General features: G+C 39.4%; 1 protein-coding gene and 1 non-coding gene across 3 annotated transcripts; both read left to right on the top strand.

The window, feature by feature from the left end:
- Positions 1-24,923, top strand: LOC149282509 (epsilon-sarcoglycan-like). Of its 2 annotated transcripts, XM_089498087.1 has the most exons (12): positions 1-97; positions 5,553-5,675; positions 6,875-7,032; positions 9,564-9,636; positions 15,072-15,270; positions 17,461-17,623; positions 18,659-18,870; positions 21,462-21,488; positions 23,014-23,202; positions 24,061-24,104; positions 24,665-24,699; positions 24,873-24,923. In XM_089498087.1, the coding sequence occupies exons 3-12, from the start codon at positions 6,916-6,918 to the stop codon at positions 24,921-24,923; spliced, it is 1,110 nt and encodes a 369-aa protein (XP_089354213.1). In that variant the 5' UTR covers positions 1-97; positions 5,553-5,675; positions 6,875-6,915. The 2 variants fall into 2 exon arrangements, with proteins under 2 accessions (XP_089354213.1, XP_089354215.1); XM_089498089.1 differs by lacking the exons at positions 1-97; positions 21,462-21,488 and having other exon boundaries at positions 5,549-5,675.
- On the top strand, positions 11,772-11,854 carry TRNAL-UAA (transfer RNA leucine (anticodon UAA)). Its single transcript has one exon. It is a non-coding gene; the product is annotated as a tRNA-Leu (tRNA).
- Positions 24,924-26,633: the final 1,710 nt, after the last annotated feature.

Below are 26,633 nucleotides of genomic sequence, written 5' to 3'. Positions count from 1 at the left end.
AGCTGTGCCGATGGCAAAAATGAATCAGTTTATTGGAAGACTAAGCGGGTCAACCTCCATATTATCAGCAGACTAAACCCTGCTGTGCAGAGAGATGGTGAGTTTAGACCACATGGGGACCCATTATTTTTTTAATTTACCTTTTGCTTTTTTTAAAACCTGTTCCGTCTAACTTATTGACAGACTAAAGAAGGTAAGTACTGCTTGAATTGACTTCGAGTTCGTTATAATATTTATGTGCCTTTAAGTACTCAATTCTAATTTGTCTCTAACTCTAACTCATGGTTGGGCAAACTCTGACCTTCCGGTTATTTTTCTGTTATCGGTGGCTTTCTCTGTGCATGCAGCATGTGCAGTTTTGCTCTCTACCTTTTGTACTGTATGTCCAGTGACCAGATTTATATGTCCACACGCTGTGAAACCTGCTCTAATTTGTAGATATTCTGATTTTTTTAGAATCTCCTTGCGTCTGTCTTGCATTTAACCTTAGAATCAATAAGCTAACCTTCCCTATCTGGACTGTTTACTCACATACTCCAGCATATCCTTTTTTGAGAACATTTGTAAGGTCATTTGAACCCTTATTCAACACATTTCTTATACCAGGGTGATTATAATATGTGGCGTTGCTTTGGTGCATTTTTGTAGAAACCTAAAATATACAGAAACAATACAAAACACTTACCGTATTGGCTCGAATATAGGCCGGACTTTTCCCCCCCACTTTAAGTCTTTAAAGTGGGGGTGTGGCCTATATTCGGGGTCTAGCGCCCGACACCCTGGACATGCAGTCCCGGGCGCCGGGCAGGCAGCGGGGTTAGGATACAGATCCCCCGCAGCGGTGCAGGGGACCTGCATCCTACTCTCCGATACGCTCAGACAGCCTCCCCTGCCAGCACTTTCCACGGGGGGGGGGTGCCGGCACAGGAGGTTGTCTAAGCGCATCGTGCGGACGGTCACCGGCTGCGGAGGTTGTTTACCCGCATCGCCGCAGCCGGTGACCGTCCGCACGATGCGATTTACCTCTGCCCCCAAGACTTACCAGAGCAGACTCCCGGGTGTCTTGCAGGGCCAGCGGGGGACATCTATGCAATACGTGTATACAACTTCCGGTGCCGGCACATCCACTGAGTGCCGGCACCGGAAGTTGTATACGCGTATCGCGTAGATGTCCCCCGCCGGCCCCGCAAGACACCCGGGAGTCTGCTCTGGTAAGTCGGGGGGGGCAGAGTGGCAGCATATCTCGGGGGGGGAGGACAGTGGCAGCATATCTCGGGGGGGACAGTGGCAGCATATCTCGGGGGGGGGGAGGACAGTGGCAACATATCTCGGGGGGGAGGACAGTGGCAGCATATCTCGGGGGGGGGGAGGACAGTGGCAGCATATCTCGAGGGGGAGGACAGTGGCAGCATATCTCGGGGGGGACAGTGGCAGCATATCTCGGGGGGGGGAGGACAGTGGCAGCATATCTCGGGGGGGAGGACAGTGGCAGCATATCTCGGGGGGGGGAGGACAGTGGCAGCATATCTCGGGGGGGAGGACAGTGGCAGCATATCTCGGGGGGGAGGACAGTGGCAGCATATCTCGGGGGGGAGGACAGTGGCAGCATATCTCGGGGGGGGAGGACAGTGGCAGCATATCTCGGGGGGGGGAGGACAGTGGCAGCATATCTCGGGGGGGAGGACAGTGGCAGCATATCTCGGGGGGGAGGACAGTGGCAGCATATCTCGGGGGGGAGGACAGTGGCAGCATATCTCGGGGGGTGGCAGCATGTTTTTTTGGTGCTTTTTTAAAGAAAAAAACGTTTTCTTTAAAAAAGCACCACACTTTTAGGGTGTGGCCTATATACGGGGGCAGCCTATATCCGAGCCAATACGGTACATAGTTACATAGTTCAAAGTTACATAGGTCGTAAGGTTGAAAAAAGACCTAAGTCCATCAAGTTCAACCCTTCTACCTGACCTTCCTACTCTTGAACCACTTGACTGTTCTTAGTACACTGATCACTAAGAAGACGCACAGAGAGTCCTGGAGGCTGTGCGTTTGTTTTGTTTGTGGTACTTGGTAGAGCTGTGATATGATATTTTGGTGTTAAACTATTGCAATTTTGTCCCCTTTTGTGATAACTCCTGTGGTCCACAAATACCTGTTTATGGCATCCCAACGCATGACTGGACCTACTATGAGTCAATACGAAAATGTCATATGCAGACAACCTCTGCGGATAAACATTTCCCCCCCCCAAATCTGACTACCATGAAACATGGGTTTTAGAAGAGACAGGATGGAACAGCACCAAGAAGTTTGCTGATTTTTTACAGATTAAATCAGCATCCCCAAAAAGAATCAGATACTGTATATCTGAATGACAATGCCGATTATATTTTAGATGTTTATATATGAATGTTTTATGAGGATTTTTGGAGAACCTTAACATTTTTATCGTAAATAATTAACTGAATTTTCTAGTGCCAACTTGACTATTGCTCCAGGAAGACCTCCCCAGAGATCCTTAATTTAATCAGATAAAATATTCCATCTCACCTACAACTTATTCTTTAGTGAATAAACCCCTTAGTGTGTAAAATTGCCTCTTTGGTTTATTAATAACCTACATTTTTATGTGCTTTAGTAAAAAGGGCCCATTGTTCTTTTAGTCACAAGTTTTCTGCCAAGAATACGGCCTGTCATTTGGTAACTTCTGGAATATCAGCGAGTTGCATTGTGTTCGTCTACACTGAAAACTGTCATAAACAAGTTTATACTGAAAAGTTACCCTTTATAGTTTCTTAAGAAGAACTAAAACGTTTTTTGTTTTTTTTTACATTGTAAGGTATTCTTTTTGTAGAGCAAAATCCAGTAAAATATTATCATGTGCAATAAAAGGACATCTATATACGATCAACTCAGAATCGGGGATTTCTCTGCCATTTAGAGATAAGCTGCGGGGGATGAAGTGAAATGGAAATTAATAAATGAACACAATAGACAACATTGTATTGCTGGAGAGACTTCTCAGAAGGATGACATTAATCAAAACGATAGCTTTTTTGTAAAAATCATGTAGAACCAAAGCTTCAATATATATATATATATACCGTATATATATATATATATATATACCGTATATGTATATACACAGATATATATATAAATATATGTGTTGTATACTGTAGTAGGGCTGCAACTAACGATTATTTTAATAATCGATTAGTTGGCCGATTATTTTTTCGATTAATCGATTAATCGGATAAAAAAAACAATATGCAAATTTTTTTTTATTTAAAATAATTTAATGAACTGGATGTTAAAAAACAACTTAAAATTTACATTAACATTCTTATTTTGTTATGATGTAATAAAAAAACAATATTTTCAAAGTACAAAAACCCAAACACAATATTTATGAAACAAAATAACCCCAAACATTCTGAAAAGAGGTGGACTATTACTGTTCAAGAAACTTTGCCCCAGCCCTGGCACTTTGCACCCAGCACTTTGCACCCAGCACTTTGCACCCAGCACTCAGCACTTTGCACCCAGCACTTTGCACCCAGCACTTTGCACCCAGCCCTGGCACTTTGCACCCAGCACTTTGCACTGTGCCCCTGCACCCAGTCTCCAACTCTGCCCTGCACCCAGCCCTGCCCCCACATTCTGCCCTGCCCCCACACTCACACCCTGCCCTCACACCCTGCACCCACTCTGCCCTGCACCCACACTCACACCCTGCCCCGCATCCCCACCCCCACTCTGCCCTGCACCCCCACCCCCACTCTGCCCTGCACCCAGTCTCCTGCCCTGCCCCCACACTCACACCCTGCACTCAGTCTCCTACCCTAGCCTGCCCCCCCACCCCCACTCTGCCCTGCATCCCCTGGAACCCCACCCCCGCGAATCGCTCTGTGCGAATGGAGCGAACCGCTCTGTGCGAACGGAGCCACTCGCACAGAGCGAATCGCTCTGTGCGAATGGAGCCACTCGCACAGAGCGATTCGCACAGACATGAAGAATACTTACCTCCGGAACGCGTCACGCAACTAAAAGAAGGCGGAGACTGCAGAGCGTGTAGCGGAAGCGGGGAACGCTCGCGGAGGTAAGTAAAAGGAGCCGAGTGCTCCAACAACGAATCGATCACTCGATTAATCGATAACGGAAATCGTCGACAACGATTTCCGTTATCGATTATTATCGATTTTATCGATTCGTTGTTTCAGCCCTATACTGTAGATATTTAGCATTGAACATTTAATGATCTAAAGAACATGACCATTCCATACACACTTCCCTGAGATCACAGATATATTTCAGTATTTCATTGATGTATATCAGTAATTGTAGCAGTCATTAAATTAATATTTGTCAAAATGTCTCCCGTAATGTTTTTTCCAAATAAAGTGTATGTTATTTATTCCACATGCAGTTCTACATACTAAAGAAACCTATATCTCATTAAAATAGGTATATGTAGGTATTAAAACCCATCCAATGTGTATATCATGGGTAAATCTATGTAAATTCCTTTTTTAGGATCTGCTTGATAGTGTTTTATTCTTAGTTAATCTCTCTTATATTGTTGTTGATTGAGTCCAGGAAATTGATTAGATAATGCTGGATCTGCCACAGGCTACCGCCAATTTCAGCTTTCTTGGCGTGAGCAAAATATCTATAAAACAATTACACAATGGAAAAGCACGAGATATATGTAGTTTTAATAAATCAGTGCACTGTACAATTTGTGATGGCAATAGTGTAATAGTTTAATAGATTCACATGGGTATTTTCCATGACATGTAGCCCCTCGTACAACCAACAGCTAGCATAGACCGACAGTAATACCCCTTTTTTTTCCAGGGATCAGTAAAATAATCTGTTTTTGTCACTGTCCCTATCTGAGCAATAAATAAGGGTAAAAGGTGCTGGGTTTCAGTTTCCTTTTGAGTGTTTTACATGACTTTCCCTTTGACTGCTTAAATGTAAACTGATGGCCGCCATCGCTACTGTTGAACTCAGAGTGTCTTGGATATGTCAGTGGTTATGAGGTCTTTAGATATGAATGCTGCATCAGCCTAATGGATGCACTGAACTAATTGAGATGGATCTTTATTTGCTTCATTTTTGGTTGGAAAACAAAAAAAAATTTGAGGCTACAACTTTTCACAACTTGGATTAAAAAAGAAAAAAATTGTACTTTCATATTACTAAGTGTTTTTATGTTTATATATATTTACATCATCTACAATATATAGAAAACAAAAATACCAGATATTACAGACAGAATGTAGACGAATAGCAATAATAAATAATTATTAAGTTATTAAGTATCAGCATTTTATACATCATTCATGCATCATAACCGCTATACATTCATCCCAAAGAAATACAACACCGAGCTGCAGAAAAAAATCTCCATATTAACCGCACAGCTGATTTTAACCAGAATGCAATGCTTTCTCCCCATTACTTGGATCGAAGGCACGCTTTGTGCAGTTAGAGATCACAGGCATGTCTGACCGTAGCTTTTCTGTCTGTTCTCTTCCTTCTGCTTTCAGTGTACACTATTCTGTCTAAGGTCCACTCCGATCGGAATGTCTATCCTTCCTCGGGAGTCCTTTTTGTTCATGTGCTGGAGAGGGAATACTATAAGGGGGAATTCCCTCCTTATCCAAAGCCGGGTATGGGATTTTTAAAATATGAAAAATGTTATTTAATTCATACAAGAAGCGGTCCCTCCGTCTGGGGCAACCTACATGATCCTCAACAATGCGTCTCATTGTTTTCAGACTTTATTTGTGATCAAACTTTTATTGCAAAGCTGTAAATAAGGGGGTCATGCATACTTTGTGTAGAGGGACTGCTTCTTTATTGTGTTAACGCATTCGATATCACTGCGATCCAGTAAAATGTTGATATCCCTGGTGCTATTATGTCACCATTTACATGTTTAATTATCAATAGCAAAGTATCGATCATTTTGTTATAGATTTTTATTGATAAATGGAGCCATATATTAGATCAAGTCCACTAGAGTAAGATATAACTGATCAAATGACTGGAATTTGGATGGATGATATTATAGCACCATTGAAATCATCATTATCAAAAAATACTATTGTTTGATCTATTTTAAGATCATTATATTGTGTATTTCGTTCCAATCATTTTCTTCAGTCTCATAATTTAAGGAACTCAACTATAGGTTGTTGAATGGACATCATGACGCGCAAATTAACTTCAACACATTTCAGGATTGCCTTATGTATATCCCTAGAAGGACATTGACCTTTACCACTTCTAACGGAAGGCTAGCCATAGCATGTACTGCCCTTTTGGTGAAGTAGTAGTTTACATGTTGCCTGTTAGCCTTCCGTTAGAAGTGTTTTTTGCAATGTAATTGTATATTTTGTTATTCTCCACCAGGCATGTGATTTGGTGATATAGTACACATGCCCTGACACTCATGTATACTAACATGAAAACATATAGCACCAGAGCATAGGCTTCTGTTCCCTTTGTATTACATTACAATAAGGGCAAAGTACACAATTGTATGATGTTAAAAATGATTAATACTGTCCTTTTGATTGTCTATAATGTTCGTTTTACATTATTATTTATTGTTTTGTATAGCGCCATCAGATTCCACAGCACATACCATTTTTATCTTGTGTATAGTACTTGAAGAACAATGTACAAGATCATTAAGAGTTTTAATATTGAGGGCTTTTTAGCACATAATATCTCTAAAAAGCCGTATCAGACTACAAGTCCCACTATGCAGAGCAGGACATTCTACGATACAATTCTAAATGTTTCTAGTATTTTAGAACATTCCATATTTTGTACAGTACTTAATATTGTGTTTCCTGTTTAGGTGAACTTAGTAATGATCCAATAACATTTAATACAAATTTAATGGGTTACCCTGATAGACCAGGATGGCTGCGATACATTCAACGGACACCGTACAGCGATGGTGTACTGTATGGATCACCAACATTTGAAAGTGTGGGGAAGCCCACAGTTATCGAGGTAGGGTTTTCCATTTTGTATTATTATTAAAAACAATTTTGTATAGTTCTGCAAATGTTTTGAAATGGATTATATGCGTTTGGTAAATTGCTGAAAATACTATAAAACCAGCTTGAACAGTTGTTGGATGCTCATGTTGTTCTAGAGTTAACAATCCTTCTCAGTACATCAGACTGATCCTACAGTACAGAATCGAATGTGAGGCATGAAAAATCCAGCAATATAATATTTTGGACTTCATAAGCCTCATCATTGAGGTATGGTTATCTCAATAAAAAAACAGGAAGGACTGGCACTGTTAAGCCCAGATGCCAAGTCGAAGCTAGAGGCTCGTTAATAAAATGTCTCAATCATCCAGGTCAATTTATCTTCTGTCCTCCACCTGAAAAGCAACAGACAAACGAAACACATCAACCAAATCTCAAGCAATATCTACGGTGTTCCAAGATGATTGGAATCTACTTTAACCCAAAGTAGAATTTGCCTATAACAACCAGGTACAGAAATCAGCAGGCAATACTCCATTTTATGCCAATTACGGATATCATACAATCATGGCTGACAATGGCAAGGACACCAATGCTCGATGTGTACAATCCAATGGAAAACAGACAGCATAAAATTAGCACAGAAAGCATACAGTTGAAACTTGAGTTTTCCTTTGCCAAAGCCAACCAAGAGCTCCACGTGTTTTGTCTCTAATGGGTGTAATCATTGGAACAAGTTCAGTAATCCTGTAGGCAGCACGACCAAAAGGATTGACAACCAGGCTACTCATTTGGCGTTAGGAGAACTTGTCTGAGAACAGGCAACACTTAATAGGTGGTTGAGTATGCAATCAGGAGCATGTTATGTCCTTCGATGCCTGTACTAAAGATCGAACAGGTCAGCAAACTAATCCAAGTGGTAAGGATAGTCTAAACTTGAATCACTAGGAAGGTTTCTCTACACAACAGAAAATGCTTGAGTCTAGAAGGGCTGAATTAGTGAGTTGCAATTAGCTTTTCTCTAGGTGCAGTGAGCAGAGTGGTTTAACCTGTTGTTCATAGAAGACACTGTTAGAGGGGCCGAGCTCAATGCAAATCTGGCCGCCTTAACGGATAGGCGACAAGTATCTTGAGCTGCCTGACTGGGGTTATTGAACGCTTTCCTAGTGTCCTTTTTTTGATGAGTGATGGACAGGATTACTAGGTAGGCATCCCAGATAATTAGGCACCTAACAAACTGGGTTTATGGACGCACAGATCTGCCCCGCCAGTAACAGCTGCAGGGCCGGCAGGTTGTGTGATGGGTGCGTTATGAATGAGCATGCAACTGCTTCAGCGAACACCTCGCGTACTTATACATTAGAACTGACATCAGCGCAATGGAAGCAATGAGTCTTGGAGGAATCAGGCTAACTGGGGTATGGTGCTAAAAACGACGGTCAAAAAAATTTCAGGTTCAACCTATATATGTTGAAATTGTTCCGATATTATGCTGCGCAATGCATGTAATTTGAATAATCCTTTATCACCTTGTCATATTTTATAAATCAACAGTGCTGTTTCCAGTTCCTTTTATCCGGCAGAAAAAGAACTAAAAAACACATTTTGTTCTTTTTTTTTTTTTTTTTTTTTTATAGGTACACATCTGACTGTAAATTAGCGCTATGTCTCCAACTGGAACTAATGTCATGTAGCTGTAATACACAGTAATTTAAATCATAACTTTGTCTACATTATAAATTAAACACACATGCGCTAGGAGCACCATGACACCCTTTGCATTGGGTTAAAGCAGTCTTTAATTGCTCAAAATATAGCTCAAAACTCTCTTTGCAAAAAAGAAAAGGACTATCATTTGTGTACACGCACATACATATATATATATATATTAATATGTAGTTGGTCGTCCCTTTGCAGCTTCCACTCTTCTGGGAAGGTTTTTGTGGGAATTTTTGCTCATTCATCCAGTAGAGCATTTGTGAGGTCAGGCGCTGATGTTGGATGAGAAGGCCTGGCTCACAATCTCCATTCTGGGCTCTGTGCGGCCGGTCAAGTTCTTCCACACCAAACTCACCCAACCATGTCTTTATGGACCTTGCTTTGTGCGCTGGGGTACAAAGGAGAATTTTCCTTTCTCCTTTAATTAAAGCTTTGAGCTACATTAGTTGCTGGTTGATGTTCATTATCTACATTGCACCAGTCACTCTACTCTTCTCCCGGAACACCTATTGTGTATCATAATTATTAATCTCTTTGATAAAATAATTTATCTTCATGATACATTATTTGATGTTTAAGTATATTTCTTTCTTTTTTAAGGTTCTGACCTACTGCCAACTAAAAGTGTTAAATAGAGGTTTCCATTTTTACTTGTTCTGTTTGTGTTTTTGCCATTATCATTTCATAGTTGCTTAAAACTATTAAAAATATTGCACTTTTAATTATAATCAACTAGGGTGTAAAAAGTGATTTACATATAATGTATTGACCTTGTATGACCTTGTTTTTTTTTTTTTAATAAAAATGTCTGTGTCTTCTCCATAGATAACTGCCTACAACAGGAGAACCTTTGAGACTGCAAGGCACAACCTAATTATTAACATAATGTCCGCGGAAGGTGAGCGTCTGTGTTGTAAATATTTGGGTGATCTGTGTCTTTCGCAGATAGGTTTAAAGTGATACAGTAGATAAACATTGTCACCATATAATATGGCTACAGTTATTATTATCCATTATTTATTAAGCTCCAACATATTATGCAGCGCTGTACAATTTTTAGAGATGTAATAAAATAACTTACCAAAAACATACGGTAAGTAAACTACCGTATTTTTCGCTCTATAAGACGCACCTGCTGATAAGACGCACCTAGATTTTAGAGGAGAAAAAAAAGGAAAAAATATTTTGAGCTAAAAAATGGGCTATAAAAAAAGGACATCATCCTCCCGTCATGCCTGCACAGAAAAAAGCTGGTCAGACATGATGGGAAGTGTAGTTGGACTACAAGCGCCGTACTGCGCATGCGCCGGCGCCATACGTGACACGGCGCTTGCGTCAAATCCCCCCGTCCTCTCCATCCAGTCCGCCCTTAGCCGTCGCAACGGACCAGAGAAGAGGAGAGGCGGCGACAGAGGCGGCGGTCTCCAGATGAAGACCTCCCCTGGACGGCGAAGCGAGACAGAGACTGTCCGGGACACTTTTGGTGAGTACCGTATTGGCTCGGATATAGGCCGCCCCCGTATATAGGCCGCACCCTAAAAGTTTGGTGTTTTTTTAAAGAAAAAGTTTTTTTCTTTAAAAAAGCACCAAAAAACATACTGCCACTCTGCCCCCCCCCCGCCCCCCGAGATACGCTACCACTGTCCTCCCTCCCCGAGATACGCTGCCACTGTCCTCCCTCCCCGAGATACGCTGCCACTGTCCTCCCTCCCCGAGATATGCTACCACTGTCCTCCCTCCCCGAGATACGCTGCCACTGTCCCCCTCTGCCCCCCCCTCCCCAACTTACCGGAGCAGACTCCCGGGTGTCTTGCGGGGCCGGCGGGGGACATCTACGCAATACAACTTCCGGTGCGGCACATCCGGCACCGGAAGTTGTATTGCGTAGACGTCCCCCGCCGACCCCGCAAGACACCCGGGAGTCTGCTCCGGTAAGTCCGCGGGGGGTGCAGAGGTAAAACGCATCCGCACGATGCGCTTAGACAACCTCCCGTGCCGGCACCCCCCCCCCCCGTGGGAAGTGCTGGCAGGGGAGGCTGTCTGAGCGTATCGGGGAGTAGGATGCAGGTCCCCTGCACCGCTGCGGGGGATCTGTATCCTAACCCCGCTGCCTGCCCGGCGCCCGGGACTGCACGTCCCGGGCGTCGGGCGCTAGACCCCGAATATAGGCCGCACCCCCACTTTAAAGTCTTAAAGTGGGGGAAAAAAGTGCGGCCTATATTCGAGCCAATACGGTATATTGTTGCCCCCCCCCTCCCTGCCTGCATCTTCGCTCCATAAGACGCGGCTGATTTTTCATCCTACTTTGGGAGGAAAAAAACTGCGTCTTATGGAGCGAAAAATACGGTAATTACTGTATTTATAGTTTCCGTAACCAGTGACTTCTCTATCTTGCTAATTAAAAATCATCATAGTTACATGGTTAGCAAGGTTGGAAAACATTTGCCAACTTCACCCATTCTAAGATACAATCTTTCGAGATTACATTGATCGTCATGGAGGCAAATGGATGCAAAGCTGTGATGAACTTCTAATTAGCCAGCAAACTGCAAAAAAACCCCAAAATGACGACAGTATTTTGGGTAGAATAAGGCACTATAGTGTTTTTGTCTTTCTAATTGTTGAATAGGTCCAAGACACCTACTCCTTTAGCCCAGAGGAGAGATCAGACCATTGCCTTCATCTTCTGGGTGAATTCCCCATAAAAAAAGTTTTTTTTTATTACTGGTTTATGGCTAGGTGATCAAAGAAGTTCCTTATTTGGAAGATAACTAAAGATTTGGAAGATCATATAGTTTAAACTTTTCAATCACGGATGATGTAGAAAACAGGCAGGCCTTTCAGTGAAGTTTTTTTGGTTCCATAATCCAGTAAGTAAATGTAATTCATGAAAAAAAGCTCCAAAAAATTAAATGAAAGAGACATGGGGTTCTTTCAGGAAGGAAGTATGACAACCACCTGAGCTGTAAGTATGATTGCTACCGAACTAATAAAACTAGTTAGCTGGTAAAAAAGAAGTTAACAGCCAAGAGTACCAGGATGGCCAAGTGGTTAAGGCGTTGGACTTAAGATCCAATGGATGTGTATCCGTGTGGGCTTGAACCCCACTCCTGGTACATCTTCTGTAATAAAATGATAATAAATAAGTAAATGCCATTAATGAAAAAAGCACCCCAAATAATTAATACCAAAACTCATTTCTTACTGGAAGGAATTATGATTCAGTGGAGGAGATGTCTTACACCTCAATTCCATAAGTTAAAAGTAGAGGGTCAGCGGCTTAGAAATAATGTAAGGTGGTACATAAGTGGAACAGCCTCCCATCAGAATCTGTAGGGGCTAATACAGTGAGAAGATTTAAACATGCATGGTGTAGGCACATGGCTATTATGAGCCTAAAACGAGACTATGGACTGGTGATTAAGGATTAAAGCAGGAAAAATAACTGGTTCTTAAACGCTGTCAAATTCTGTTTCAGTAAAACCCTAAATAAAGTATTACCGAAGCCAGGATGATTTTTCCAAAAAATTGTCAGCCCTAGATGATAAAAATTTAAACCAATACAACTTGTATTGTGTACAGTAAAGTTTGTATAACATATATTTATCAGTTTTTGTGTCCAGGTAAATTACTATGTGATCCTGGGATTGGAAGGCATCGGCCGACCTTAACTTTTATAACATGAAGTTGCACAATGCAGTTCATCTTGTGCATTATCCATTAGAAGCCAATAAGGATGATGCAGTAGGTTGTGTTTTTGAAGTTTTTGAAGTTTTTTTTTAAAAAGTTTTTGTGGAATTTTTCAGCCATTCCAGAATAATATACCGTATTTGCTCGATTATAAGACGAGGTTTTTTCCAGAGAAAATGCTCTGAAAAATACCCCTCGTCTTATAATCAGGGTCGTCTTATAATCAGACCTCAAATAGGTCTGATTATGAGACTAAGATCCAGATCCCCCGCAGCGATGCAGGGGACCTGGATCCTCCTGTGTTATGCCCCCCCCCTCCAACTTACCGGTGCTTCTGAGTCCCCGGTGCTTAGTCCAGGCAGCGTGTAGAGCTCTACACGATTCGCGTGGAGGTCTACATGCTGCCCGGACTAAGCACCGGGGGCTCAGATGCAGGGGACCTAGATGCTCCTGTGTTATGCGCCCCCCCCCCAACTCAGAAGCACCGGTAAATTTGGAGGGGGGGGGGGGAGTGTTAAATGGGGGGTGTAAGGCATTTCTGGAGGCAGAGTGCTCTGTGAAATGCCTTTTAACCCCTTTAATGCCACTCTGCTTCCTGAAATGCCTTTTACCTCCCTATATGCCACTCTGCCCCATAATATGCCTTTTAACGCCCTAAATGCCAGAGTGGCATATAGGGGTATAAGGCATTTCTGGAGGCAGAGTGGCACATAGGGGGTCAAAAGGCATATCATGGGGCACAGTGGCATAAAGAGGGTTAAAAGGCGTATCATGGGGCACAGTGGCATTTAGAGGGTTAAAAGGCATATCATGGGGCACAGTGGCATTTAGAGGGTTAAAAGGCATATCATGGGGCACTGTGGCATATATGGGGTATAAGGCATTTCTGGGGCAGAGTGGCAAGTCTAGGGGCAGATGTGCATAACTGGGGGGGCAGGTTGAAAAAATAAAAAAGGAAATAAAAACAAATTGTTGTTCACATAGTTTACATGGACTAACATTTACTGTTAAAACTTTTTTCCTATAGGGTCGTCTTATATTCAGGCTTTTTCCTTTTTTTTCATAAGTTAATATTCAGATTTTGGGGGGTCGTCTTATAATCGAGCAAATACGGTATATATAAAGACGATACATACAGCATGTTCTTAGCAGAATCTGCATGTATTTTGCCATTGGCTATCTGACATGTACTGTTATATGCTTCTGAATATTTGTCTCAAATGGAATAGCGCCCCCTGCTGTTATTCTCCAGGTGTAAGGAAAAACAAGCAGTCTTAAATTTGGAGAATTGAAAGGAAATGTGCGCTGGATTTCCAGGAGATATGAACATGTTACATTAATTAATAAATGATATACGGTATTATTTAAAGTTATATTTTAATACATTTGTAGATTAGCTTTTAAGTTTCTCTTCAGGCATAGAATGATGCGTATTTATTGTGCCAGCATCTCAGATATTTGGAACAATAACGTCAAGCATTTCTGCCTCGGATGTAAATTGTATTGTTACAGCAATGACAAAAAACAGTAATGTACTAAGGTTTTGCCACCGATTTCCCACACTATCATGAGGCCCCCAACCATCTGGCAGCACCTGAAGGTGACAGCAGGCCTCGTCAACCTTGGTCATGCTGTCTATTTATTAGCCGAAAGACTCCTCTAATGGAAAACATCCCATTACGTTGGCCCCCCACTCATTGTAAAACAAGTAAAATGTTAACATATATGCAAATTAGCTGCCTTAGACCACAACTTAATGCAATCAAGGGCATGCTGGAGAGGCATTTGAGACGTGGTTTATCTAAGGTTATAAAGGGCCAGCCCCGAAGAAGAATATTTCGAGATCTAAGTACAAAATCTAAGAACATAGTACATCAAGAAGGAAAGAAGAAATGCATTATTAACCTCTTAACCTGCCAGAATTATAGGCAGTAGACTAGATATAAATGAAAACTACAAAAGGGGGAAGGCTTAATATTCTTTTTTACAAACCAGTATAATTTTATATAATGCGAGAAAGTATCTCAACACCGTGGGGTCTATTTACTTAGGGAAATTAAATTACTTCTGTTAACAGAAGTTAAAATGAGATTAATCCAATGGCACCCCAAAGCACATTCCCTTTTACAAGCTTGTTATAAATCCAGACCTTTTTATCAATAACTGTATTTCTTAGTAATAAACGCTATTCACATTTTTTTATTTGATAGCTTATAATTAAACTCAACAATCACTTGCTATCGTTGTAAAAATAGTCTTGATGAATTAACATAACAATTTATGGGATTTTAAACATAGGCTTCGGAATGTTTAGCTTTTAGACATTTCCATAGAGATTGCTTAATAAGATTAGCATACCTGGTGACTTCTTCTCTCCGGCTACCCGGAGCCTTCCCTTGCGGGACATGGCCAGGACTGCCCGCTAACATCGGTTAATGCTTTTTCTGTTAGTCTAACTGCTATGTTACATACTAATTGTCATATCCTATTTACACAATGTACAGCGCTGTGGAATATGATAGCGCTATATAAAACAAAAAATAAGAATTCTAATAATAATAACATATCTTATGTTAGCCTGTTTGACAATGATAGGCAGCTTATCCTAATAACCACACCTTTTTGGGGGTTTTCTTTACGTAGATTTTCTACATCCGTACCAGGCTGAGTTTTTCATTAGAAATATGAATGTTGAAGAAATGCTGGCTAGTGAAATCCTTGGAGACTTCCTTGGAGCAGTTAAAAATGTATGGCAACCGGAACGTCTAAATGCGATAAATATCACATCTGCCCTGGATCGAGGGGGCAGGGTACCGCTTCCCATCAATGACATGAAAGAAGGGTAAGCACATTAGCCCAAGTCTGATCTGTTATTATTGTTCCTTGTTTGGGAAGTTATGAGTCCATGAAAAAAAGGCTGTAGATCAAAACAGTTTTGGGAGGCGCATTGTGAACTGGGAAAACAGGACAGATTTAAGTTACTTCTTTAAAATGCCCCAGAGAGTGATGGACTATTTAATTAAAATACTCTCATAATAATGATATATGCTAGAAATAAAATACATGCTTCCAGTTGCCACTTCAGTCCCGGAGAATATTTAGAACTCAACCCCCTAAAAATCTACTGATCTCCAAAATGCAAAAAATAATAATAAATAAATTAATGTCCTCATTATGAAAGTATTGTATCCTCTATTTGGTGCACTAGCAAAAATATTGAGCATTAATTAGTTTTTTTATGCTAATGTTGTAATTAAAAACAGTCTCTACTAAAGATGGATGCCTGGAAGATAAATTTATATTCTTCATTGGTTATTTTTCTTCTTTAAGAATTGTCAGTTATTGCTACTGGTTTAGATAATTTGGTGACATTAAAATGTTGAAAACATCTTGCTAATATATGTTGAAACATAGAAATTACTTTGACGTTACGTTGGAAGCAAAGACATAATTTCAGAGGCTTGCAGTGGGATCTTAGTTTTATGCTTGTGTTAACCCCTTGCAACACATTGAAAATAAATTGTACATATTTTTTGGTGGTGATAATATTACATTAAAAAAGAAATCCTCACTCACCAGTGCCATACCTCCTTCCTTTGGGTTTTTTTAGCTATAAAAGGAAAAACAAGTAATTTTCTTTTTTATTCTTTGGAATAAAAGGCATTAATAGCATCTAAATAATTGGTTGCATGAAAGTGCAGGATGTGATAGAACCTATTATTACTGAAGACTTATTACATGACTCACCGACATTCATGGCCATTCAAAACGTATTCACTGCACTCAGTTTTTGGTATGTTGTTATTTATAGTTATATAAGCTCATAAGATACATATAGATGCATGACTTATTTCTTTTCATTATTGTACATCATCGGTAATTAAGTAACAAAAGCTGACCTGCCTTTTTAGTGCGACATAAAAGGTTTGCTGCAAATGAAAAGTGATTTTCTCTTTTAAAATTCTCTGTGCGTTTTCTGTCCCCTTTCAGCAACACCTGGGTGAACCAGCATTTTCCTAGAACAGCGTTTGGTCCAGAATGATCATTTAAATGGAAACCATTCATTTCCCTGTCCCTAGATTCTTTGAGTGTTTTATCATTTTAAAATGTTACACATATAGTTGTGCAGAAATGTCTGTGAATCCAAAACTTTTTATGGAACGACCCAGTCGCATACCTGGGAAGACAGGTCACTCTCCTCTTTCTCCTGCATTAGGGGAGCGTTGTTTAGCTGTGCCCACTCCCAACCCATTTAAAGCTATTGCGACTAACCCTGCCATTCATATAGCTAACCTTTTTCTTGGACATGCCTAACCCTGCCCCTATTGAAGCCACTCTCAGGAGAGAAAGAGCTCCAGGTAGCCTACCCTGGGAAGTTCCCGGGTATACTTAGCTGTTTGATGCTGATTCTAACAGACATCGCCAATTGATTGACCCGTTTCACCTTCTAGTAGTTTAAGATGTTAGGAAAAACAATTAAACAGTTTTAGAAAATTGCCATCAATGTCCTGAAAGTTAAATATTACTACATGTAAGCTGACAGAGGAAACAGTTTATTGCATTAACAAAGGAGCATATACATAGGTTTGGGTTACTTCAACATTAACATCGGGGAAGCCGATGTTGGCATTAGCCAACGATTGAGAGTATACTACACAACAGCTGGACATGATGGCATACTCTCACAATCCAGTAGAACTTTAAATTAAGAACTGTCCAACAGGACTTTATATATAATCATTATACAACCAAGGCTACAACTTTATCTTTATCTGGTCACTTGGGTTTTGTTGTCATTTCAAGTTGTATATGCTTATGGTTCCATGATCATCAATGCAACATGAGTCTGATGCATGTTGAGGAGCACAGTTCAATTTCTTGGTTGCAGGGAAAGAAGCTAATGGCCTGGCTCCCTTGTCTGGTTGTGTTTCCAAACTGTCATAAAACTAGTGAAAATCAGCCCAACATATAATGATTTTCTTTTATTTGTTGAAAAGCTTATATTAACTGTAATTAACCTTTGTTTTAATAGGGTCTATGTCATGGTTGGGGCAGATGTCCCCTTTTCCTCTTGTTTAAGAGAAGTTGAAAACCCACAAAACCAGCTTAGATGTAGCCAGGAGATGGAGCCTGTAATAACCTGTGATAAGAAGTTTCGAGCTCAATTCCAAATAGATTGGTGCAAAATTTCACTGGTGAGAGACTTAATATACATTGTGCATGGAACCCCCACCTACAATTCTTATTCTTTTTCTTTGAAAAATTGCTTAGATTTATGTTTAAAAACAGTAACTTTTTACCTGTGTAATATATGGTAATTCTTTTGGAATCTCCATTTCTACATTGAAAATGGAGACTTGCATGAATGTCAAGTTTTATTACATTCTTGAACTAATATTCCTTGTAGCTTCTGGTATATTTTTGTTGGTTAATCCATTTATAGAACAGTTTGAGTTGCATACAATTAACATCACACTATCAGATGTTTCCCTGTGAGCATTGTTTTGCGCTCCCTATGGCACTTTGAAGGTTGTCTACTAAGGGCAAACTGTTCTCTTTCATGGTAAAACAGGATAACCTATCCATTTGTACCATTTCCCATACCTCGCAGGCTTTTTTAATACTGTACATTGTAGTTACATCTGCTTTTTGAACACCTGGCAAAATGGAAGTGTGATATTGTCAGAATTAATTAATATTGATGTATAATGAGATTTTCATCTTCAAAATACTTCAGTTAACTTTTTTCTTTATGCTCAGAATACTAATAATGGCTATAAGTTATTATTATATATGGCCAACAATCGTTTACTGAAACATGTTGCTGGACATGATACAGAATTGGCTCCTACCGCAAGACATTGTTAAGCATACATCGAGTCTCAGCTCTATGAAGGACACTTGGTTTGTTGGAATTAAGCAATTTCAACAACAAAGGGCTTTCGACAATTAACAAAGTTCAAAAAGAGAACACGGTATATTTCTGCATAACTTTTAAATTCTTTCTTACTAACAAGTGTCAGGATTTGTAATACAGAAGTGACTTAGCATGATCTGAAGACAAGTTTATGTTCTTCTTCTCCTGGATAAATACATACAAATATCTCAGAACTGTTGCAAGCAATGGATTTATGGATTTTTTTTCTAACCTCAGTATATGTAACTTCCACTTAAGTGCCAAAATAATCATTTTGCACACTTTACATGACGTTCCTGTGTTTTTGTATTAGGTTGACAAAACAAAGCAAGTGTTGACCCCTCAAGAAATCGTACGTGGAGAGGGGATTTTACCAGACGTCGGGGAGTACAAACCACCTTCCCAAACTCTCAAAAGTAGAGACTTTTATTCGGAATTCCTCATCACGTTGGCTGTACCTTCTGCAGTTGCGCTGGTGCTCTTTGCAATACTGGGATATATAATGTGCTGCAGGAGAGAAGGAATGTGAGTAACTCATCTGGCTTTACGTGGGGTTCTACACAAAGTACGATAGTTACTGGAGAAAATTAAAATTTACAAAAGGCTTCATTGCAGAAGTCTCGGCCTATGGGCGGCAGACACTATGTTCCCAGGGTAGGTGATACACCTGACCATATTTATGAAGATCATTTCTGTGAAAACATGGAAACCAGTTAACACTTATCCCCAAAATATTATCAATGACTTGTCAATGAAGTCCAATCTATTACTAATTTGGTTAATACAATGAAGGGATTTAAGCAAGCAGGGGATAGGCGTACTGCTATCCCGAATATAGGTTTGAGGTTCTTACAGCAGAAAAACTGGACAGACAGAATAGGCCAAGTGGTTTTCACTGAGCAACAAATCCTGTGTTGCTATGGTTACAGTTGGCAAAATCTTTTACGCTTTAAACGGTGCATTTAAAGACAGAGCACATCACACTCAGATGTGTTTCATAGGAACAATAGGTACTCCATATGCTGCAGCATAGCACTTTTTATAAGATATTGAAATAAAACTTAAAGGCTATCAAAAATCTATCTTGTTCATGTGACGGTGGTATAAAACTTTATATAATCCATACAGCTCAGGTTTTTGTTGCATTCCTTATTTCCCTGCATTACTTAGTTATATTTATTTTTTTAGTATATGTGGTGAATATGTTTTTTTATGTTTTTTTGTTGTTTATGGAATTGCCGGCTTTAAAGAATGAAATTTGGGATTTGACTCCAGATTTTAGATTTATATAACACGTATAATGGCTCAAAAAGCCTGTTTCATCTCTGAAGTGTTGCAGATAAGTATGGTTTACAGTCATGCAGGCTACATAAGCAAATTTGCATCGGATTGCAAGCTTTCAAGGCTACTTACATTTCTTGTTCAGGCATATTATAAAAACCTAAATTCTTTAGGAAGCTTGCAATCTGATACAATTCAGAAGAAAATTATAGCTAGAGAGCGTTAAAGATTACTCGAAAACATATTGTATTGGACACCTAGTATGAAACTGCTAGCATTAAAACAAGGTAATCAAGACCACTCAGATCTGGAACATATTAGGTACCTTGGCGCACACATATTCCTGGAGTCCTGGAAATTAACTGATAATGAAAATTGTAATGCCTTCCATAAAACTTTACAATTAAAATTTTGGGAGTTATTGCGATTTTCTTTACGCTTTTATTTTGGATGTTGAGTGCTGCAGTATGGCGGAGCTGTGAGGTTCTGTAGACCACCATCAAAGGTTTGGATGATTTTTTTGTGTGCTTTGCCTGTAATTTGCTTCCCCTTTCTCCAGCTTTGGGACATGTTAAGGTTTTATCAATGGCAGCTCGTCCGTTTCCTTCCTTTCAGATGGTTAATACTTGTGTAAGATTTTGTTGACCAGTGATCTTGAAAGTAATGTGTAGAGTTTCCAGGTTAGTTGTTGACCGTTCATGTCCTTCAGAACTATTACCAGACGCAAAACTCAGCTTTCATATTTCAGTCCAGTTTAAGACAATGTACAGATTTCTAATTAGATGTGGGCTTGTGTGATTTTCTTGGAATGTGTGCGATAGAATTATAGAATTTGGAAAAGCAGCAAGTAGCAAAAAAACACCATCCTTTTTCACAGTGTGCGCACCCATTTGTCATACTGTTTATCTCCAATAAATATGTGTTTTAATCCTTTGTAAGTCTTTTCTCAGCATCTATATCTTGTCACTGCATTTCCATCCTTCTAAGTCCTTCCATTTGTCTATAATGGGATTTATGAAAGCTTACTCGTACTCAGATCCGAACCTGCGATTTGACTCCCAATGAGGACCTTTATGAGTATATAAGTCTATGGCTTGCAGAGCATCTTGGGAATTGTAGTTACCTGCTGGCTACCTCTAGTTTAGGATTTTTGTCATTTTATTACAATAGTAAAGAATAATTTGCTATATTATTCCACAATATGATTTTCAGCATCAAGTAGTATTAACATATATGTTTTTGACACTCTAGTTGAATATAAAGCAATAGGTTCCGAGGTGAGCGTAGAAAGGTTGATTTCTTGATTAGTGTTTAGAAAAAAGAAACACATAAATAAGACACTAAGGAGCACAACAGCATAGAAACTGGTGCTTTAAGTATATTTTATAAACAGGGATCTAAGTGGGATAAGTTTACTACCAGTTAATAACAAGCAATGCAATGATAGAGAGGACAGCCTAAAGAAATACGTACTCCATATCTGTCCTCGTATATTTTTTTTACATAAATAATAATTTTTAAATAAAAAACTAAAAAGTATTATATTATATATATATATATATATATATATATATATAAAGAATATATATATATATAGTCTATATATTAAGATTAAAATGCATTTTAATTAGTTTAAAAGAAACAATTCGGATCTACTAAGAGTAACATATCGGAATCCCGCTCATGATGGTAAATGCTGACATGCGCTGCTTTGTGTTATCAGTAGCTGTTTCAGCATTTATGGCTCGCGTAGCATCCATCATTCATGTATAGTTTAAGGAGTTCTTCCAATTTCAATGCTATTATTTAATTCATACATTTTGTTTTGTTTCTAGGGAAAAGAGAAACATGCAGACACCAGAGTAAGTGTCTTCTCTCTGTTATTTTCTGTCGCCACGTAATCTTTCTCACTTCACCGTAGCTTATCATGGCTCATCCATGTGTCTCACGTTTCACTCCGACATTGACTCACAAATTACTTTTGGTGAAAGCTGCTTCTAGTTCACACAGGTTTTATCTGAAGGGTTTACACATTCAGGCTTGGGAAATATTGGCAAGTCTGTATTAAAATGAATGTTTGCTTTTATCGCAAGAGTTTTGTTTCCTCAATGGGTCAAATACCGGAAGATCTCTCGTGATGACATAGTTACATTAAAAAGGTATATGGCCTAGGAGTTTTTGTAATAGCTTTTTTTTCTACTGTAAAATATTATTACAGGTTATTTTTATACATTGTTGATTTTAAAAATGGTAAAGTTGGGGAAGAAGGACTCATGTACCCCAATCATTTTACTACAGAATATTCAAAGTACATCCAAGAATATATTCCATACATTCTCATTAAACCCCAAAATGATGTCTGGGGTAATTCCCTGATGGGTTTATCTTGGCCCTGGTTGTTTCTGTCATGTAAAATTGTTAGATGTAAGTGCAAGGTTCCCACTTGTTTTAGGTGAAGCATCTTGAGGGTCATCTAGAAATGTTTTGGAGCATCGATAAGTAAGAGGACGTATTCCGTGGTCAGAGTAAGTAAAGGAAAGTTCTGTAATCTTGGTGTGTTGTTCAACAAAAAACCAGATAATTATTTCTCATGAGTTGTTTGGGTCCGAATAGTTTTTCTACCCCTACTATGCCTATGTTCATTAGGTACAGATTAATGGAAGGGTCTGGGGTGCCATGTGTACTTTCTACTGGTGCCGATAACAGAGTTCATGGCAGCTGCTGGATCTTTGATCTTTGAAAAGAATTGTAATTGTTACAATACCACATGGATGGAAACACATGGAATGTGAAGGGAAAACCATTACAAGCTTGTAAAATTTACATAGATACAGGATTTGGAGATTTAAAACTGATATTTAAAAAGTCATCAAGGCGGTTGCTGCTGTCCCAAGTGGTAAATACCGGATCCCAAGATCCCTTAACAAATACAGCCAACGAGTGCCTCCCGGCAATAATGTACCCTTAGGGGGCACGGAGCTTACTCTTGTTTCTCCCTTGCCCCTCAGAGCAACACATTAAGCATTAAGAGAATATTCAGATTTTATATTTACAATGTTTTACATATATATATATATATATAGTATATATACAGTATATATATACTGCTATCCTTTTTATTTAAAAAAAACTGCCTTTTTATTGTTGCCTATTTTAAAAATAAAATGTAAGTGTGCACTTGTAGTTTTCAGTTTTACTTCTATACAAGTATTGATCCCGTATGGCCCTTCTTTTTTGTTGTTCACATATAATAAATGAATAGTACAAAGGGTCCTATTAAGATTATGCGAGTTTGCAATTGTGACTTGTTTGTGAGCTTTGCTCCATTTTCTACATGACATGTTTATTATAACAATACTAATTTTAATACATTTTCTTTTGTTGCAGTATTCAACTTGTGCACCATAGCGCTATTCAAAAATCTACTAAGGAGCTTCGCGACATGTCCAAGAACAGGGAAATCGCCTGGCCTCTCTCAACGTTGCCCGTGTTCCACCCAGTGACTGGAGAAATGGTACCGCCAATGCATATGGACAACTATGACAACACCAGCATGCCTTTGATGCAAACCCAACAGTAAGTATCCAAGGGAATTTAAAGCTCAGCCATCCGTTTCATTTTGTGTTTAAATTTAGAGTTGTTGGGGGCTGGAAGACTTGCAGACAGCATCATCTGGTATGTTCACTTTGGTACCTTGTATCCTGCGGTGGACATCGTATACCACAGCTGTCCAGACAAAGCTTTGATATGCTCATAAACGATCATGTCTTTTTCAGGGTACAAAAGAAAATTGACCAACCAATCCTGCCATTTCCTTCTGTGCCATAATGAAGACCTGATAATTTGTATCATTGTGGGTCAAAATCTTGGCTTGATTCTTTTTCCTTTGTGATAAGGTAGTGCGCATAGCATATTATTCCAAGGGATCTGATCAACATTTATAATAAAAAAAAAATGGATGTTCAAATTGCTCTGTCAACAGTGCTGTGCCATTTAGAACACTATTTTTTTCCAGCCCACCAAGATATATATTTGAAATCCAATGTGCCTTAAGAAGTTCTGCGGCATGATTATTTTTAAATATTTTTTATTTGATAGCCCTGCACTTTTACAGAAACATAAAAACCAACAAATAAATAAGTGATGTTACCACAAATGCTATCCCAGGCTGAGACAGAAGAACTGGGGCGTGATCTGAAAATAGTCATTTTCACAGAACCAAATCAATTGTTTTGTATCAAATCCAGTGTATTCACCTGAAAAGAATAAAAGTGGTTATTCTCATAAGGCTTGTACTCATTGCCTCTAAATGGAGGAATGTTTGAGAGGGTTAAGGCACTATGGACTGGGTAGCAGCCAAAGATACAAATTGATTATATGTAACATTTTAAGATTGGGCTTATTAGATGGTTCTTGACTGATTGTCTTTTGTAGGACTGCGTCACATCAGACCCAAATACCACAGCAGCAGAATGCAGGTCAGTATCACAGTAAGTGCTGTACTGCTGTACTGTTTGTAGAGATGGGACATGATGGAAAATCAATATATTGATCCGAGGAGCACTGCATATACCCCATAGCTGAAGGTGATACCATTTTCAGACCTTCAGATGAAAACAATACCATCTACAGAAGAGGCCAATGAGGCCCTAAAAGCTTATCCTTATTGAAGAGTATATTTATGTGTCCCGTTCTTTAGATAAACTCATCTGTAAACCTAGTTTGGTCTACCGATTCCTTTATAGCAAACTGGTGACCCTTTAGCTTTGATTCCCATGATTCCCACCTAATCTTTGACCAACCAAATTCTCAACTGAAGAACATCATGCACATGCGCAATAAATTTGGCAGTACTGCCTGACAGAATTCAGGGAACGGCCACTTGATAATGAAGGAACAAGGATTTCTGAATCTGTGCCACACAGGATGGGTAACCCCTGCTCAATACCCACCGCACTTCTATCGAAGGAAATGTGCATTAAGAATGAAAGGTTTTCATTGCCTTTTCCTCTTTGTTAACTGCTTGCCGGAACCAAAGGAGAATTTCGTATGACAACCTTTCAGAGATTTGAGGCAAGTATAGTAACTCATCACGGTATGTCTTAGAACGCGAGAAAGTATCTTTACAATTTAAAGAAAAATATATAAAAGGCTGGATTGTTTGATTTTTTTTGGTCGCGTCATGTCGTGTATGTGTTGAATGTGTAGCTAAGTGGTATTTCTGTATCATTTAATATTTTCAACAGGTAAATGGTATCCCTGAAGAAAGAAAACTGACGGAAGCGATGAATTTATAACGGAAAAGGAATTACACACTCAGCATTTACTCATCAATGAAATTGTGCAATATTTGTACAGAATAGGATTGTGCATGGCTTGTGATGGCTGTCTTGGTGCCACAATCTGCTTACACATTTACCCTTTACTTGCGTGCAGCTATAATTTTAATTTGGAGATTTTGTATAAATGTAAAACTATTTGTTTTCTAAATTCAAGAAAATAACTCTCCATCCGCTGGTCCCTGTTCTTTTATTGCATCATCAGGGACATAAGTTGTAAGGGCTGGGTGACGGGTGGACAGATGGCCTCATTTAAGGTGGGAGTTCTCCCTAAACATGAGTTGCTCATATATAAATACAGCAGGCTTAGATGTTAAAGTACATACATTAGTTTAGTACTTGCCTATTTTTTTTTGCATTATAGAAGAACCAAATACCATTAAAAAGTGTTTTTTTCTGCCACTCATGGAGCTCTAGTCTGTATTCTGATTGGTTGGAATGACCAGGCAGCGATTATAATACAGGTATTATTCATATCAGTGTCAGTTTACGTTTTTTCTGTGTTCTCTCCAACATTTATATCAGATTTCTAGTTTTTGACACACACACCTCTTGGACCAATGATAGGCAGCCCCTTATACATTTGTGGTCCTATGTATAGGTGTCTTCTAATAAGAGTATACTATGTTTAGGCAAAACTGACGCTTTAAGTTATAAATGCTTTGTTTCATTTTAAAGTTTCAGATATAATTTCTGAACTATTTTAGTCAACCTGTGCTGGGTCTTATTATCCCAGTCTATCCATCATATAAGCTTTAATGTGTGGCGTGAAAACACGACTATGCTCTGGAGCTGTAGCTTCTCCTAAAGGTGAATACTTTTTTCCCCCATACAGGTTAATGAATGTGTATTAAGGTACTTAAATAGTACTTTAATATGCATACATCATTGGTGGGGCTGTATGGGACATTAGATTGGTCCTTTAACCATACTTTACCTGTTAAAAGAAAACCTGTATAAAACAAACTAGAAAGATTTAAAGATACACTTGAGGCCTAGTCAGTAAAGCAGGAGTCGGCGGGAGAGTTTGCGTTAAAGTCACTCTATATACCAACATTCCCGGGAAATTCCCAAGACAGACAAGTCAAAGTTCCTCTTACATATAGGAGGTGAAAAGAGGCCATGGTTAAGCTAAAGAGGCAAGGCTAAAAAACACGCAGGCGCAAAGCTACCCTCCAATAGACATAAAGAGGACCTCGGCAGGCGGTGGACCCGTTATACACAGCAAGCCATCTGCCCAGAAATTAAACACTGACCCAGACGCCCGCTAATCAGCTCTGATTACGGGAATCTTCAAGCACAATCCAGACTCCCTGATGATTATGGAAGCCCAACTACTGCAAGTTGAGCTTGGTAATAGGTCAGTAAGCGAGACTGAAAGCCACTAAATTTCCAGACATACAGGACCAGGGTGATTCCTCTATATGGAAAGGCTGGCGAGGGTTGTTTTTGAAGGACACCCATATATCTTTTTGCAACTTGGGTGGAGGCCGATGGGCGCTTCTCAAAATCCATCAAATCGAGGCAGTCAGACTTCAGACAGCAGATGTTGAATTTGGTTTAAAGGAAATGACCCAAAACAAGTGACCTGATACAAATGCTGTGATCTTCCACTTAGCAAGACACCATTTTGACAAAGTATAGGCCAACATTAACATATTTCTTATA

This window comes from Sceloporus occidentalis, unplaced genomic scaffold (genome assembly GCF_023333645.1).
Source record: "Sceloporus occidentalis isolate IW3139 unplaced genomic scaffold, rSceOcc1.0.p SCAF_113, whole genome shotgun sequence".
NCBI classification, from domain to species: domain Eukaryota; kingdom Metazoa; phylum Chordata; class Lepidosauria; order Squamata; family Phrynosomatidae; genus Sceloporus; species Sceloporus occidentalis.
The sequence above is the reverse complement of the archived record's forward strand: the minus strand, read 5'-3'. Positions and strand labels throughout refer to the sequence as shown.